Here is an 18,207-nt window from a genome sequence, read left to right as displayed (position 1 = left end):
ACTGTTAGAGCCCAATTTTGGCAGTATTTGTCGAGTAGGTCTAGTTGTTGCTGTAATCCCTGTTCTGTGGGAGACAGCAGAACCAGGTCGTCCGCATAGAACAGGGATTTCACTTCTCCATCTAGGAGACGGAGACCTGGTGACTCGCTTTGCTCCAGCATGTCTGCTAATTCATTTATGTATATGTTGAACAGGTCGGGCTCAAATTGCAGCCCTGCCGGACGCCTCTTCTCTGGGTGAAGAAATCGGTGCGTTTGTCTCCAATTTTGACCCCGCATTTGTTTTTCAGATACATTGATTTAATAAGGTCATAGACTTTGCCCCCTATTCCACATTGAAGAAGTTTATAATAGAGCCCTTCGTGCCATATAGAGTCAAAGGCTTTCTTGAAGTCGATGAAACAGGCGAATATTTTCCCATTTTTTGTTGGTGTATATGTTTTTCAATGAGGGTGTGAAGGGTATAGATATGGTCGGCGGTGCGGTGTTTGGAAGAAAGCCTATTTGGTTTTTTCTGAGGATATTATGTTTGTTAAGAAAATCAAGTAATCTACTATTTAGAATACTGCAGAATAACTTCCCTAGACAACTGTTGACACAGATGCCGCGGTAGTTATTTGGGTCTGATTTGTTTCCGCTTTTATATATGGGGGAGATTAGTCCTTGGCACCAGATATCGGGAAAACAGCCTGAACGTAATATGATGTTGAATAATTTGAGTACCGCACCCTGCATCTCCATATTGCTGAACTTGAGCATTTCATTTTTGATGTTGTTCTGGGCCACAGCTTTCTTTAGGTGGAGAGATTTTGTTTTTGTGGCCATTTCTTTCCATGTGATTGGGGAGTCTAGAGGGTTTTGGTTGTCTTTGATTGTTGCTTCTAATGTGTGGAGTTTTTCTGTGACCTGATGTTGACTTGGGTTTGTTTCGTTTATTGGGATGTCTTTGTAGAGGTTTTCAAAATGTGTTCTCCAGATGTCGCCATCTTGGATTGGTAATGCTTGCATTGTGTTGTACTCAGGTTATTCCACATTTCCCAGAATTGTATTTGGGTTGGTGGAGTTTTCAATTTCTTTCTAGTATTTTGTGGGTATAGTTTTGTGTTTTGTTCCTAATGGTGTGTTTATATCTTTTGAGGGTTTCATTGTATCTAGTACGTAGGTCCGGATTGTTGGTTGGCGATGCTTTTGGTTTGATATTTTTCTCAGGTCTTTTCTGGCATTTTGCATTCGTGGTCAAACCATTTCTTATTTTTATTTTGTCTTTGTGACTCTTCCTCTTCTGTTTCACGAGGTCGGCTTTTACAGCTGCCTCATGAAAGATCATATTTATATCCTCTATGGCCATGTTTACCCCATCTCTGGTGATCTCATATAGATTTTCTTTAAATTTTGAAATTTTACTTGTGAGATCAGGTGAATTTAGTGCTGTGATGAATTTATCTCCACTGTCTGGGGCCCATCTGTATGTCTGGTTTATTTTATGTAGCTTACTGGGTTCCTTTTTGTGTCTGTAGTTTGGGCAGAAAGTTTAAGGTCACATTTATTTGGTTATGGTCTGAGAGGGGGGATTGCTGCCTGACAGTGAATGCGTTGATATCGCAGGGGACCAGGTCAGTGATTGTATAATCCACCACACTAGACCCAAGAGTTGAGGGAATATGTGAGTCTCCCTAAGGAGTCCCCTTGAACCTACCGTTAACTATGTACAGGCCTAAGGCTCGGCAGAGTGCACTACCTCCCTACCGCTTTTATTTATTTCACAATCGAGGTTGTTTCGGTTTGCGATGGCTGGTGTGACATATAGAAGGGGTCTGGCCAAACACATGGTTGTTGCCCTGTGGGTCTATGAAGTCAGGTTCACATCCTGTCCTTGCATTTAGGTCCCCACATAGTAGCACCTTTCCTTGGGCCTGGAAATGGCTGATTTCCATGTGGAGAGTGGTCAAATATCTCTCTTCAAAATATGGCGATTCTATTGGAGGTATGTAGATCGCACATAAGTAAACATCGTTTTTTTCTATTCCGATATTTTTATCTAATTTTAGCCATACGTGTGATTTTCCCTGTTTTATCGGTGAGATGTGTTTGTTCAGTTCTCCTTTATACCACACCAGGATTCCCCCGGAGGTTCTGCCCTTAGCGTGTCTTAATGTTCTTTACTGAAGGCACAATAATTTCATGGTAACATTGGGGGACAGTGGGTCGGGCATGTCCTTTTGGCACCATGTTTCTGTTAACACAATTATATCAATGTCTTTTATAGCTTTTAGGAATTCAGGGTCTGTACTCTTCATCCCAAAAGTTGAGGAGCGGAGGCCCTGGATATTCCAGCAGCTTATGTGGAAAGAACGCATTTATATAGTTCAATAAAACGAAATAAAATGGACCTATTTTGTGGGATGAGTGTGGAAACACTATTTTCTATAATGCTAAATGATGATTTAGTATAAATTTCATGAGGCATGCACATATATCTATCTAATAGTAGTAATAATACTGATAAGATAACAATAATGATAATGATAAATAACAATATTAATAATTTCTCCGGCTTTCTATCAGGCTGTTCAGCATCGTCATGATCTTTCTCAGTTCTTGGTCTACAGTCTGTGGTCTAGAGGGGGGTCTTGGGTTCTGTTGTTGGTTTTGTAAAGGGGGGTGGGGGACATTGGTGGTCCTGTTTGGGTTACGGCTCCCAATGGTAGAGGGGGTGGGAGGGCTGCGTCTTTTGGCAGTGTTTATGAGGTTTTTTGCAAAGACCCACATCCGCTGTTTGAGTAGATGTATTTCGTCATAGAGGTCCCTTGTGTTGATGTTTGGATGATGGGCCAGGTAGACGTTGGGGAAGACAGAACATCTCGTGTCGATCTCCCTGTTGGTGTTGTGGATTATATAGGCTGGGGTGTCCTTTCTGGGCAGTAGTGTGGAGATCACGATCCGCGCCTCGGGGAATTCCTTGCTGGCCTTTTCCGCCATCCTGCTCACCGCCCTAGCAGTGCCTTCCCGTAGGGTGCGTAGGTCGTTTGTGCCTGTGTGGATCACAAGCCATTTGGGGCTTCCAAGGGATTCTTTGTTCAGGATCTTCATTGCATGTTCTGTGTTGCTGCACCATTTTTTCAGGACTTGATGACCTGGGAACAGCCTCTGGGGGTCCAGAAACTTTCCGTTGGAGTCGGTCAGCAGGACCGCCTGAGGAGCTGGTTTTTCAGACTGGGTAGCAGTAGTCTGGGCAGGACTCGACTGATGGCTGGTTGTTGGCTGGGTTTCTGGGATATGTTGTGTGGCAGGAGCGGGGTTTGAGGCTTTCGGTGTGTCCTCGTGTGGGGGGGCATCTGACGGGTTCTGCGTCCCTGTGTGTGAGGACTGGGTAGCGGTAGTCTGGGCAGGACTCGACTGAGGGCTGGTTGTTGGCTGGGTTTCTGTGGTGAGCTGTGTGGCAGGAGCGGGGTTTGTGGCTTTCGGTGTGTCCTCGTGTGGGGTGGCATCCGACGGGTTCTGTGTCCTTGTGTGTGTTGTTTTTTGGACCTTAAGAGGTTTGTGTTGCCTGCTGAGCCTTTCTACGGCCTCCGTCATTTTGTTTAGTTGGGTATGGAGTTCTTGGATCTTATTTATTTGTTCCTCTACGGTCTTTCTCAGATTGTGGATGGTGGACTCGTTTTCCATTTTCAGCTGTTTGAGTTCCTCCGTCCAGTTCTTGGTCTGTGTTTCTCTGTATTCGTTGAATTCGAGTTCTAGTTTGGACAGACTCTCTTTCAGCAGTTTGTTTGCGTTGAGAGGTGTGGGGGGGGTGGAGATGGTCAGGGAGGTGTGTGTCTCTGCTGGACTCTCTTCTTCTTCCTCCGCTTGGCTCTCATCATCCTCTGTTCGATTCTCTTTTGCCTCCTGTCCATTGGTCCTATTTGTGTCTGCCTTAGTTTTCAGCTGGGGGAATTCCTTTTCGAAGGAGTCCAGACTTTCTACATTCCCCTGTATCATGATCTTTCCTTTTTTGTTGTAGTAGCTTATGGTTAGCAGGGGGTCATCTTTATCTAGATTTCCATCTTTACATATTTTCAGTCTGCCTCCACTGCCAATACCTTCGCTGGAGACGTATGCGTAGTATTTTTGTAAAGTCTCCTTCCATGAGGGAATGGAGTCGGTGTAGAATATGAGGTTGTTCTTCGTCTTAATCCCTTTGTGTGTGGTATAGTCAACGTAGAGGACCTCTGGGTTACTTTTTAGTGTTATGTCCTTGTGTTTTTCCTTTGCTTTATTTTTTGTGCATTGCTCAGGATATTTCATTTCCCTGCTCATTGTAGTCGTTTGTTTTGTCTCAGGTAGATAACTTTTTTTCTCTTTTTTGTGTCGTGTTCCACCTTATCCCACTTTTAGGTCCAAAATTGAGAGTTTTTCAGGGGTTCATCTTTGATATAGCTGCTCTTAAAAGTTTCTCTCTCTCTCTCTCACAGGTTCCTGGTTCGGGTTGTTTATCGTTTCTCTCTGGTTTCTATTCCTTTTTTTTCTTTCTTTCTTTTTTTTTTTTTTTTCTTTTTTTCTTTTTTTTTTCTTCGGGTTTGTTGTTCTTTTTCTAGGTTAACTAAATTTAGGTAGATCTAGGTATAGCTTTTTTCCTCCGGACCCGGAGTTTTCCTCTCTCTCCTCGCGTCGGTCTCAGGCTGTTTCTGCTCTGGTCCCAGCCCCTCGGCTCGGCTGTGCAGTCCCGTCCCGGCCCGGTGTTTGTCCGAGTTTCTCCGACCCCGGAGTTTCTCGGGTTTCGGGCCCCGGGCTTGCTCTCTCTCCGGGCTTCTGCCCTGGTCCCAGCCCCTCGGCTCGGCTGTGCAGTCCCCGCCCGGCCCGGTGTTTGTCCGAGTTTCTCCGATCCCGGAGTTTCTCGGTTTTCAGGCCCCGGGCTTGCTCGCTCTCCGGGCCTCTGCCCTGGTCCCAGCCCCTCGGCTCGGCTGTGCAGTCCCGGCCCGGCCGAGTCTCTCCGACCCCGGAGTTTCTCGGATTTCAGGCCCCGGGCTTGCTCGCTCTCCAGGCCCGACCCGATCCGGCACCCCTACCTCTCCACTCGCCTCTTTGACTGGCTCGGGCCGTTCCTCCCGGTCTGGGTCGACTCCTGTTGCTGCTCGCTCTCCTTCTCTCCGGTGCCTCGCTCGGCCCGGTTCCTCGGGCCTTTCTCCGGCTTCAGGCTCCGTGCTCCGGTTGCTGCTCGGGCTCTGCTCTCTCTCTCTCCCTGTTTTGGAGTTCTCTCTCTCTGTTCCCGGTTTCTCTCTCTCTGTTCCCGGGTTTTCCTGCGCTGTTCTGGCTCCGATCCCCCGGCCGCTGTTTTGCTTTGAACGGTCGGTTGCGCGGCGCCTCTCTCTCTCTCTCTCTCCTTCCCCCTTTCTCTCTCTCTCCTTCCCGCTCTCTCATTCCCTCTCTCTCTCTCTCTTTCCCTCTCTCTCTTCCCCCCAGTCGCTCCCTCTCTCTCTTCCAACAACAACATGCCCTCAAAAAGCCTCGGCAACGCCGGGCTCCCCCAGCTAGTCTATATATATAAAAGACCTCGGCCTAGAAATTCGGTGGGGTTAGCGCCCAATTAGAGGCGTTAGAGGGCCTTGCGCCGGAATTATAGCCGCGATCGAAATTGCGTTGGGCCCTACCATCGGCGTTAGCCGGTAGCGCTGCGCCGGCACCGATGACGTCATCGGTGTGCGCAGCGTCCCGGTTGCCGTGGTAATGCGGCCGGACGCCCAAATTCAGTTGCGGCCGCCTCGCCCGTGGCAGCCGCAACCAACGATTGTTCAACGGGATGTTGCAGCACGTAGCGCCAGCGCATTAAGGTGGAGCGGCGGCCGGCCGCTTTCCCGGTGGCCGCCTGCCCGCACCTCCCTCCCCGGACTCCTCCACCACCCCCCCGCGGCACTGATGTGTGTGGCCCGCGAGCCCGGCACTTCTCCGAGGTGCCGGGCTCATTTGTCGGGCGAATCGACCGGTCAGCGGTCGGCTGCAGGCAGCTCCTCCTTAACAGAAGGAGGAGGCCTGCAGTACCCCAGCCTGCCGCACCGCATCGGGTGCCGCAGCGGGGGATTAGCGCCGCAAACCTGCATTCAGCGCCCATAGCGAGGCGCTGAAACCCTCCATTAGCGCCCGCAGCCGTCTGGGCACGGGGCAGCTGAATTTTTGGCGGGCGCAGCGGCAATTATCGCGGGCGCAAAATTTCGGGCGCAAAAGCCCTGGCGGAGGCAAACCTAATTTCTAGGCCCTCTTCTGTCTGTCTGTCTGTCTGTCTTTCTGTCTGTCTGTTCTCTATACGTTCGAAAGTTATAGAGCGTACCTACACGCGCGTCACATCAAAAGAAAGCTTACGATTACGGACCGGTCATAGGCATATTTACTTTTCCGTCAGACAAAAATCGTGCCCACGGTATCCCAAAAACGTTCAAAATTCCGCTCATTAAATGGGAAAAGTTCCGCTCATTTGCTCATTAGCATTGAGTGACGTGAAGGTTGACCAATCATGCAGTCGAGCGACCTGACAGTTGACCGATGGTTGACCAATCGCTGCGTCACGGGGGCGGTTTCATTGCGCGTGCGGGCGGGCCATCCTACAGTTGAGTGTTGAGTGACTTGACGATTGACCAATCCTACAGTTCAGTGACCTGACGGTTGACCAATCGGTGCGTGTGTGGGCGGGCCTTATCATTCTGAACCGAGGTGAGTGGCCGCCATCTCGATTCTTCACGATTTTTTTCCCACACTTTCTGTGTGTTAGGGAACTAAGGAAAATAACAATTTATTTGAGTTTTAAATTGTATTTAGCAACAGTAGGAAATGAAGTGATCCCCTGCCCTTCGCCCGGAGGCTCGCCTACTTTGACAGCCATTTCGAGCGGCTGTGCCGGCGCCGGGCGCGGCCTAGCAGCCCGGGAAGCCAGGGCCTTGAGTTGCGGGCCGTGCCGGGAGCCGCCGCGCACAAACCTTCCCCGCAGCGTCAACAGCCCCGCCCGAGAGCCCGACCCAAAGCCACCAGGTTACCGGCCGCGGCGGGCCGTGCCGGGATCTGCCGCGCACAAAACTTCCCCGCGGCATCAACAGCCCCGCCCCAGAGCCCGACCCAAAGCCACCAGGTCACCGGCCGCCGCGCACAAAACTTCCCCGCGGCGTTAACAGCCCCGCCCCAGAGCCCGACCCAAAGCCATCAGGTGAGCGGCCGCGGCGGCTCAGTCTCTCTCTCTCTCTCTCACACTCCCAATCTCTCTCTCACACTCCCAGCCTCTCTGTCTCACACTCCCAATCTCTCTCTCTCTCACACTCCCAATCTCTCTCTCTCTCTCTCTCACACTCCCAATCTCTCTCTCTCACACTCCCAATCTCTCTCTCTCTCACACTCCCAATCTCTCTCTCTCACACTCCCAATCTCTCTCTCTCTCACACTCCCAATCTCTCTCTCTCACACTCCCAGTCTCTCTCTCTCACACTCCCAATCTCTCTCTATCACACTCCCAATCTATCTCTCACACTCCCAATCTCTCTCTCTCACTCCCAGTCTCTCTCTCTCTCTCACTCCCAGTCTCTCTCTCTCTCACTCCCAGTCTCTCTCTCTCTCACTCCCAGTCTCTCTCTCTCACACATCCCAATCTCTCTCTCTCTCACACTCCCAGTCTCTCTCTCTCACACTCCCAATCTCTCTCTCTCTCTCACTCCCAATCTCTCTCTCTCACACTCCCAATCTCTCTCTCACACACTCCCAATCTCTCTCTCTCTCACACTCCCAATCTCTCCCTCTCTCTCACTCCCAGTCTCTCTCTCTCTCTCACTCCCAGTCTCTCTCTCTCTCTCACTCCCAGTCTCTCTCTCTCACACTCCCAATCTCTCTCTCTCTCACACTCCCAATCTCTCTCTCCCTCTCACTCCCAGTCTCTCTCTCTCTTTCACTCCCAGTCTCTCTCTCTCACACTCCCAATCTCTCTCTCTCTCTCACACTCCCAATCTCTCTCTCACACACTCCCAATCTCTCTCTCTCTCACACTCCCAATCTCTCTCTCTCTCTCACTCCCAGTCCCTCTCTCTCTCATTCCCAGTCTCTCTCTCACACTCCCAATCTCAATCTCTCTCTCACACTCACAATCTCTCTCTCTCTCACATTCCCAATCTCTCTCTCTCACACTCCCAATCTCTCTCTCTCACACTCCCAATCTCTCTCTCTCTCACACTCCCAATCTCTCTCTCTCTCACACTCCCAATCTCTCTCTCTCACACTCCCAATCTCTCTCTCTCACACTCCCAATCTCTCTCTCTCTCACACTCCCAGTCTCTCTCTCTCACACTCCCAATCTCTCTCTCTCACACTCCCAATCTCTCTCTCTCACACTCTCAATCTCTCTCTCTCTCACACTCCCAGTCTCTCTCTCTCTCAGACTCCCAATCTCTCTCTCTCTTACACTCCCAATCTCTCTCTCACACTCCCAGTCTCTCTCTCTCTCTCTCACTCCCAATCTCTCTCTCTCTCACTCCCAATCTCTCTCTCTCACACTCCCAATCTCTCTCTCTCTCCTTCCCTCTCTCTCTCTCTCCTTCCCTCTCTCTCTCTCTCTCCTTCCCTCTGCCTCCCCTCTCTCCCCCTCTCCTCCCTCCCTCTCCCCCCTTCTCCCCCTCCCTTCCCTCCCCCCTCCCCTCTCCTCCCTCCCCCCTCCCCTCTGCTCCCTCCCCCCCTTCCCTCCCTCCCCCTCCCCCCTTCCATCCCCCTCCCCCCTTCCTCCCCCCCTTCCTCCCCCTTCCCCTCCCTTCCCCCCAGTCGCTCTCTCTCTTCCCCCGTCTCTCGCTCTCTCTCTCTTCCCCCCAGTCTCTCGCTATCTCTCTTCCCCCAGTCTCTCGCTCTCTCTCTTCCCCCCAGTCTCTCGCTCTCTCTCTTCCCCCCATCTCTCGCTCTCTCTCTTCCCCCCCAGTCTCTCGTTCTCTTCCCCCCCAGTCGCTCTCTCTCTTCCCCCCCAGTCGCGCTCACTCCCCCCGTCTCTCGCTCTCTCTCTTCCCCCCCAGTCGCTCTCTCTCTTCCCCCCAGTCGCTCTCTCTCTTCCCCCCAGTCGCTCTCTCTCTTCCCCCCCAGTGGCTCTCTCTCTTCCCCCCAGTCGCTCTCTCTCTTCCCCCCCAGTCGCTCTCTCTCTTCCCCCCCCAGTCGCTCCCTCTCTCTCTTCCAACAACAACATGCCCTCAAAAAAGTCTCGGCACCGCCGGGCACCCCCAGCTAGTCATATATAAAGTACCAACCTGCCTCCTGGGAGTGGGTTGACTGCCTGCCCCCCCCGCCCCTGTTAAATCCGGAAGTGGCAGGGTTGGACATGGGTTGGGGTTGAGACTCATATTTTTAATACTTTAACCTCCCACCCAACCCCAACCCACCAGTTTTTGGGGTTAAAATTCCCATCTATGGAGTGAGACTTGAACCCACAGCCATTTGACTGAGAGGCGAGTGCTATCACTGAGACAAGACTGACAGCTGCCATCCAATAGAAATATTCAGATTATTAAATGGTTGTGATAGGGTAAATAAGTTAGTGAGTCTATGGGGCAAATTTCAACTGTCGGTTGCCCTGTTTACGAGGCGTCTGGCAGGGCGAGCTCCCGTCCTTTAGATGCACAAGGCCCGTCTGAAGCAATTTTCAGATGGGCCTGTAAACGAGTGTCCATCACTGCCACCCGAAACAGGTGGGACTGCCACCAGCTGTCACTTGACTTGCAGCCCTTCGTCAGCTCGCAGTTAAAATGGCTTGCGTGCCCTGATGTTATCACCGGGATGCAACTTCGTCATTTAAATTAGTCCTATGCTCTTCTGGGGGGTATGGCCTACTCGTGCCTGATTTCAGGTAAGTTAAGGTGGTGGGAGCAGCAAATTCTCCCCCCACCTTCTCAACCCCCGACATGCACCATTTTCACCAGGCGAGAGAGTTAAAATACCCCTCTATTAACTTGTATGTTCTCTCTATAGATGCTGCCTGACTGCACCATAGCTACTGTGGCAAGTCTGCAAAGTGAGGCAGTTGATGCATCTTTAAATTAAACGGAGGTACTTTGGATAGCAAGACAAAAACTATATTAATTCAAATTATGTTCCACGTTTTTTCTGTTTGACAAAACAACAGGATTAAAAAAATCTCCAACAATAATATATTAAAGTAATAATGACAATTCATCAACAAGTAAACTCCGTTACCTATTATTCTCTGCATTAAGTATAAATTTCTACCTGTACCAGTACATCACCCTCTTAATATAGCTCTAGGCATCATCTAAAGAACATATGTCATTGGAGTAGAACTCACTATGCTGACAATGAATTCCACTGAATCCATCAGGACACCTGCAGATGTATCCGATAAATGTGTCACCCCGGTAAGTGTCACTCACTTCACAAATCCCACCATTATGACATGGGTTGGGTTGACAAGCTCCTGTATATCAAAAATAAAACAGAATATTGGTTATGAAGGACATTTGCAAAACATCTGTTCCAACATTTTTTTCTGACAGATTTCCTTAAAGGCACATGTTAATTTAAATTTTGCTACATAAAACAATGATGAACTGACAAGCCATTTTGTTTTTTCATGCACAAGCATAGATTTCTCTACACACTGAAATTGCATGCAGCCTTTCAAGATAATCTTCAAAACTCAGCAAGGCTCTGTTCCTAATCACAGTCCTTGATTAAAGTGCATGAGTGTGAATGTTTGGTGAGGACAGGTTTAGACTCAACTGTCGTGGTTCACAAAATGATGAAAAATGTTCGTAAAGTAACAAGAGTGATGATGCTCATAGATTCATAAGTCAGCATTCCTCATAACTTTAAGGAAGCTGGGGAGGGGGAGGGGGAGTGGAAAAATGTGGCGAAAAGCTTGAAGTTGTGCATTTAAAAAAAATGCAGGTAACACACTCGGATGGCAAAGGGTGAGTGATATCATCTTTTCAGTCAAAAGCATATTAATTTGACATATTGAAAATTCTTAGGCCTAGAAATTCAGTTGTTTGCGCCAGCCGCTAGCGCCTTAGGAGGAGGAGATGTGGGGCGCTAGGCAGCTAGCGGCCGGGTGCAGCGCGATCTGCGCCTCTCCCCAACTTCAGTAAAGATTTAGCGGCGGCGCAAAGCCTTTGCGCGTGCTCAGCTGCGCGCGCAGATCCTGACGTCATTTCATCATGCAACGCCCTTTGTGCGCCCCAAACCGGAAATTCAGTGGCGCCGGCCTATTGTGCGCCTGGTGCCCCTAGCGACTGGTAGAGGGGAACGGTTCCCAGTCGCTGCGGGGCGAGGGGGGCGCAAATTAAAGGGCACTCCTCCTGCAGTAGAAATGGCAGCCATTTTGCAACACTCCTTCTTTGTGAGAGATGGATCTTTGCAGAGAGACAAAGGTAGAGAGCTTTCTGGTTTGGCTCAACACTCGCACAGGTACTTGTGGCTTCAGGCCACAGCTTTGCACTTGTCTTTAACTTCAGAGCCATAGCATTGATTGGAAACATATAATGGGGGCTGCAATGGGTGCAAAAGTTGGCCCTCTCCATAGTCCTGGGCGTTGTACAGATCAAGCAGCAGTGGTCAGGCCTTGCTTCAGGGCTGCAGTGTGCAGGGCGTGGCAGGCAAACAAATCCACCCTCCCCCTTTAAGAACTCACCGGCGCCAGAGTGTCTGCCGTCAATCAGCAACTCGCCGCACCTGCGCTGCGCCTGCCCTCGGGGGTATCGCCCCGGGCTGCCGGCTTAGCGCCTAATGATAGTTGTGCATCGCCTGTTTTAGTGCAGCAGCAACCTCTTGGGGCGATGCCACTGAATATCGGCGAAGGTGGTGCGAAGTTGCGCCGGGCGCAAACTTTAGCGGCCGCCCGGCTGTAGCACCCCAAACGTGGCTATACTGAATTTCTAGGCCTTAACGTTTGCTTTTGCAGGGGATGTAAATATTTTATTACTTGCAAACTGTATTAGTTGCTGCACAAGTTATAATGGTGTAGGACAACTGAGTGTTTAAACTGGACAATGAAACCCATGCTGGCATGCTTTCAAATTAAGCTACTGAAAAAGACCCTGGTCCTGTCCTCATCTAACTTCCACTGGACAGCTATCAAGAATCAAATCCCTGCCAAATTTCCTTTCCCCAAAGCCAGGAATGCTGAGGCTAACTGTAGGTCCCACATTCATCCAAGTACATCAAATCACACACCAGGCACTGAACCTGGGATCTTTCTGACTCAGTGCCATGTCATCCACTATTTTTGCCCAATGAATCTCTGCAGAACCTCAAAGTCTTAACTGATGCACACAGAAACATTTGGGAGTTTCTTCTCCAGTGTTGCATGGAAATTGCTGTAGAACACTTCAGTTTGTTGCCTCAAAGTTTAATTTCTTACTGGATTTCAACAAAGCTGCTGGTTTCAAATCACCAGTTATAAAAATCTCCCACCATAAATTAATATTCTTAGTGGTACGTTGTGTGATTTGTGATGTATATCTTTGTATAACTGTTAAAAATCATTGGTTCTGAATTCCACAAGGATTGTTTTTATACAGGTTCTCTTGAGATTATGGACTGTGGTGAAGAGTTTAATAATTAGATGATGAATTAGGTATTTATTTCTTTTGGTGCTGCGTCTTTCAGTGGTAGTCTCTGCTCATCCGCAGACATTTAAATTTAGTCTGTTTCCATTAATTGCTTTTATTTTTTTCTATCTCCAGGACCAAAAAAAATCTTGTGCCAAAGAACAAATACCTAATTCATAACCAGTAACCACATATATCAATCCCGAAAGAAAGCAAAGCCAAATTTAAGCTACTAACCACTATACATATAACTAGATCTCAAAGAAATGCAACAGAAATTAATTTGTCATTCAACAATACTAATGCATAGTGAGACACTTTGAAATAGCGATCTAAATCAACAGCTTTAATGAAATCCAGTTAGCAGCTGAAGAAGTCTCAAGGTAGTGAGTCGAAATGTCTAGAGTTTGTACACAAAGAGAAGAAAGGTAGAAATACAATTCATCAGAGCACCAGAATACTCAAGAGCACCACGCCAAGAATAAACAAATACAAAGTAAGTCGTACTAAAATGGTCAAAGCAATAAGAAAAAGTACATTAAATTCACAAGACAATGTGATCAGGAAAAAAAAATTCACATTTCAAACATTACTGAGATGAACATATATATTTATTAGTGGATCTCTTGTTGAATTGCTTACAGGCTCCGAAGATATGGGGGGGAAAATACGACTTGCGCCAAATGGACTCAAAGCCGGAGCAATGGCTCCTCGGGCTGGCCTGAGGCCCGACTTAAAATTTGATTCCGGCCTTATTTAAATATCGCCGGTGAGCTGTGGGAGCCAAACAAGTACTGAATTACTCCATACAGACTTCCTACAACTACTTTCAATTCCTCTATTCTCTCTGCAAAAGATTCCATTCTGTAAACGGAGGTGATGCCACAGAATCAGCATTGATCTACTAGTAATATTGGGCTAATTCAGTCAAGCATAACTATCAAAAAGACTACTTGTTATTTGGCAATATAAAAATCCCTCATTTTCCTGTGCAGCCGTGAAAACCCTCATTATACCCTTGGGGAAGGCATAAACGATATACTGATAAAATGATTAAATTGAACTGTTAACCAAATAGGAAACCTAATTATTCAGGACTACTGTATTTACCATCGGCATTTTAAAACTTTACAGCTAGGAGGAAACAATGGCCTAGAAATTCAGTTGCGTGCGCCAGCCGTTAGCGCCTTAGGAGGAGTAGATCTCGAGCGCTAGGCACTTAGCGGCCGGGCGCAGCGTGATCTGCGCCTACGCCCAACTTCAGTAGACATTTAGCGCCGGCGCAAAGTGTTTGCGCGTGCTCAGCTGCGCGCGCAGATTATGACGTCATTTCCTCGTGCAACGCCCTTTGTGCGCCCCAATCCGGAACTTCAGTCGCGCCCGCCCAATGTGGGCGTGGCGCTCCTAAGAACTGTGAACTGGAACGCAGCAGAGGCCATGCGGGCCGCGGGGAGCGCAAATTAAAGGGCACTTACCCTGAACTATAAAGGCCAGCCATTTTGCAGCAATCACTCTTGTGCAACGGATTTATGGACAGAGACCAAGGAAGAGAGCTTACTGCTTTGGCCCAACATAGGAGAGGTATTTTTGGCTTCAGGCCAGAGCTTGGCAATTCGCCTTCATTGTGAGGTCATTGTTTGCCAGTATATTATGGGTGCTGCATGGGGTGCCAACCCTCAGTTTCAGCATTATGTGCGAAGGGCTCGCAGACGCTGTGTGAGAGGGGCAGCCCTGGCTAGACGCAGAGGGGGCAACAGGCGTCGGCAACCTAGGCCTTACCCACTCAGGAAATACCGCCAGCAGGTGTCCTATCTCACCATGCCTGCCACGCAGTGTGTTAGGAGGCTGCGCTTCAGAAGGGAGGTGGTTGCAGAGATCTGCCAGCTGCTTCACAGAGATCTGCGTCCACAGCTGAGGTGCAGGACGTCTCTGTCGGTGGAAGTGAAGGTCACGGTGGCTCTGAACTTCTATGCAAGCGGCTCCTTCCAAGCTGCTGTTGGGGACATTGCTAACATATCCCAGTTCGCCATGCATTGCTGCATCCGCCAGGTGACCAATGGCCTTTTCAGAAGGAGACACCAATTCATCTCCTTCCCCATGACCCTGGAGAAGCAGCAGCAGCGTGCAGTGGGATTTGCGAGAACAGCGGGCTTCCCCATGGTGCAGGGTGCCATTGACTGCACGCATGTGGCTTTGCGGGCACCTATCGACAATGCCGAGGATTACTGCAACCGGAAGGGCTACCATTCCCTCAATGTACAGCTGGTGTGTGACCACAGGCAGCGCATCCTAGCTGTCAATGCCCGCTTTCCAAGCAGCAGCCACGATGCATTTATCCTGCGACAGACTACTGTGGCTGACATGTTCCAGGCACAGCCTCCCCCAAGAGGATGGCTTATCGGGGACAAAGGCTATCCTTTGTGTACATGGCTCATGACCCCGTTCCGCGCGCCCAGGACCCCTGCTGAGGAGGCATACAACGAAAGCCATCAAGCCACAAGAAACATCATAGAGCAAACGATTGGCGTCCTCAAGCAACAGTTCCGCTGCCTGGATCGTTCCGGCGGATCTCTACAGTATTCGCCAGATAGAGTCTCCCAGTTCGTCGTCGTTTGCTGCATGCTGCACAACCTGGCTATCCGCAGGACTCAGGCACTGCCACCTCGCGTTGGACCACCACCTCAGGAGGACGAGCAGGAGGACCATGAGGAGGAGGAGGAGGAGGAGGAGGAGTACCAGCCCAGGGGGGAGCCACAAGGTCCAAGGGCCGTCCGTCGGCGGCTTATTGAACGACACTTCTAGGCCCTCTGTCAGGGAATGGCTTGTGGCAATGAAGGCACATGAATGCAGCCGCTCCGCAAGCCCTCAGCCGGTTAACGCAACAACCACTTGAAACATCACACATGGACAAGCTGAATAAATAAAAAGCTTTATTGAACAAACTCAGGGCCCTTTCCACATGAAACTCAAAAACAGACAAGACCCCCAAAAAACAGTCAAAAACATATCTCACTCCCACAACCTGGGGAGGAATAACAAAACCTGTCAATCCAAATGGCCTTCATCCTCGGCCTTACCAAGACAAACCCCCCCATACAGAACACAAACACCCCCATATAAAAAAACATTTGACAACACACTCTACTTTGTGTGCCGAGAGGGCGAGTCCTTGTCCAGGCTTTTCCGGCCCCTGGACGACCTGCTGCTCCGCCTCAACCTGGGCCCTGTGGGTGTTGCAAGGCTGGGGGAAGGCTCCTGAGGGGCACAATGCGTGACGGCAGATGCCCTTGGGGGTCGGCCTAGACGAGCTCCGGCCCTGGAGGGGCCAGCTGCTGACTGCTGCAGCTGTGGCTGGGCAGCATCAGTCTCTCCAGCAGCTCGTCGCAGCTTTGCTGGGGGAGTGGCAGTGGCGGCTGCAGCAATGGGGGCAAGCTGGCTGATGCCAGGCGCTCGCTGGTCGCCAGAGACACTGGCAGTCGGCCGGGCTGGCACTGCAGCAAGCGCAGCAATCTGGTGAAGGCCAGACCGCTGTGCTGCAGCAGCGCGGCGGGTGCCCTGGCGATGCGTGCGCGACACAGCGAGTGTGGCAGCAGTGAGTGCCCGTACTGCCCTGGTCTGTGCCCGCATCAGACCAGCCAGTGACTGCACGGCACCACTTGTCAACTCTCCACTCGCTGCCTGTGCTGCCCTGAATTCGGACCGACTCGCGTCCTGTGATGCCCTGAATTCTGCCCGACTCGCGTCCTGTGATGCCCCGAATTGTTCGAGACCCCTGGCCTGTGCTGCCGCGAGTTGTTCGAAACCCCTGGCCTGTGAGGCCCCGAAATCGGCCACACTATGAGCCAGGGACTCAATGGCCTCAGGCAACCGTGCCACAACCCCCATCAACTCGGTGTGGCGACGATCCGAGTCCGCGGACATTTGATCAAGGAGGCGCAACTCCTGGGCGAGGACCGTCTCCGGACTGGAGGCCGGACTCTCCCTCTGGGGAGAAGGCCGCCGAGCTGCCCGACCCTTCCCGCGTGGCTGGACGCCACTGGGCCCAGCAACTGCACTCCCCTGCAACACTTCCCCCCTCTGGGGAGAAGGCCGCCGAGCTGTCCGACCCTTCCCGCGTGGCAGGATGCCACTGGGCACAGGAGCTACACGCCCCTGCAACATTTCCCCCCTCTGGGGAGAAGGCAGCCGTGCTGCCCGACCCTTCCCGCGTGGCTGGACGCCACTGGGCACAGGAGCTACACCCCCCTGCAACACTTCCCCCTGGCTCTCCTCCAGGCAAGACGTGTCCCCTCCATTGCCATCCCCTGGCGCGGATGAGGGTTCCCCCGATGTGCCGCCTTCCTCTTGCTCCTCGTCGTCCTCCTCTTCCGAGGGACTGACACTCGCAGCTTCAGGGACCTCCTCCTCACCAGCTGAAAGCAGGAAGGCACAAGAGTAGCTTTAGAGTGAGGACAGGGCGTCAGCGAGGGAGGCACGAGTGGTGGCATTATGCGCATTGGTCGGACAGTGGCAAAGGATGTAGATCTGAAGCGCAAGGGGAACGAGAGAGGTCCAAACGGTCATGTCCTTACCATTGGGGCCCAGCACAGGGTCGGCATCTCCAATTGCAACGGGGCCAATCACCCGGGCACCCATGAGTCGACCCACGCGCTCCTCCAGGTCACTGAGCTCCTGGAACTGGGCACGGCCTCCCCCGGTGACAGTCCGGCTCTTCAGATTCTCGGCCAGCTTGGCCTGCAAGAGAAAGGACGGCTTCTAAGTACAGTGTGGTGCCCTGTTGTTGTGTGCACTGCCTCCCATGGTCGAATAGCTTGGCCAGTGTGGTGCCCTGTTGTTGTGTGCACTGCCTCCCATGGTCGAATAGCTTGGCCAGTGTGTAAAGTGCAGAAAGTGCTATTGATGTTCATGCCAGTGCCATAGCTGCTGGAGGAGGGCTGGCCATTAGGCCTTTGAGGTCCCTTTGCCCATAATGTGAGGTGCACATGCAAGGATGAGGAGGACACTGGAAAGGGTACTCACCCTGACCAACCGAGTGAGGTCGTTAAACTTTTTCCGGCATTGGTCACCAGTCCTGGGGACATCGCTGTTGGCTGTGACCCTCTGGCCGATTTCCCTCCAGGCTCTCCTGTACAGCCTCTTGGGAGCCTTCTTGCCACTGTCCGGGAACAAGATATCTCTTCTCTTCTCCAAAGCCCTAACCAGCACCTTCAAATCATGGGCAGAGAAGCGCTGCGCTCGCTCACGGGCCCTCTGCATCCTTGCTGGCGCTATTTCTCTCCAGCAGCAGTGTTTAGGCCTAGCGGGAGGGCTGCAGTATCCAGGGCGTGGCAGCAGACCAAGTCGACCCTTCCCCCTTTAAGAGCTGGCCGGCGCCAGGGTGTCTGCTGTCAATCAAAACATGACCGCACCTGCGCTGCGCCCGGCCTCGGCGGTATCAGTCTGCACCGCCGGCTTAGCGCCTAAAGATAGGGGTGCAACGCCAGTTTTAGCGCTCGAGCAAACTCCTTGGCCAAAGCTACTGAATATCGGCGAAGTGGCCTCCACTTTCCGGCGGGCGCAAACTTTAGCGCCCGCCCGACTTTACCGCCCCAAAAGTGGCTATACTGAATTTCTAGGCCGTAGGCTTTAAGGAGCGTCTTCAAGGAGGAAAGGGAGGTAGAGAG

General features: G+C 51.1%; 1 protein-coding gene across 4 annotated transcripts in view; it reads right to left on the bottom strand.

The window, feature by feature from the left end:
- Window positions 1-18,207, bottom strand: part of LOC147124559 (EGF-like repeat and discoidin I-like domain-containing protein 3) — a 367,544-nt gene that overhangs the window by 163,027 nt on the left and 186,310 nt on the right. For all 4 annotated transcript variants that reach the window (XM_085989340.1, XM_085989347.1, XM_085989352.1 and 1 more), the window contains one exon: window positions 10,282-10,410. In XM_085989340.1, the coding sequence (XP_085845466.1) occupies window positions 10,282-10,410 (129 nt within the window). The remainder of the gene's footprint in view (window positions 1-10,281; window positions 10,411-18,207) is intronic.

The sequence above is a fragment of the Somniosus microcephalus genome, chromosome 1 (genome assembly GCF_052327205.1).
Source record: "Somniosus microcephalus isolate GS21.2 chromosome 1, FLI_Smic_1.0, whole genome shotgun sequence".
NCBI lineage: Eukaryota > Metazoa > Chordata > Chondrichthyes > Squaliformes > Somniosidae > Somniosus > Somniosus microcephalus.
This window is presented reverse-complemented; position numbering and strand designations above follow the sequence as displayed.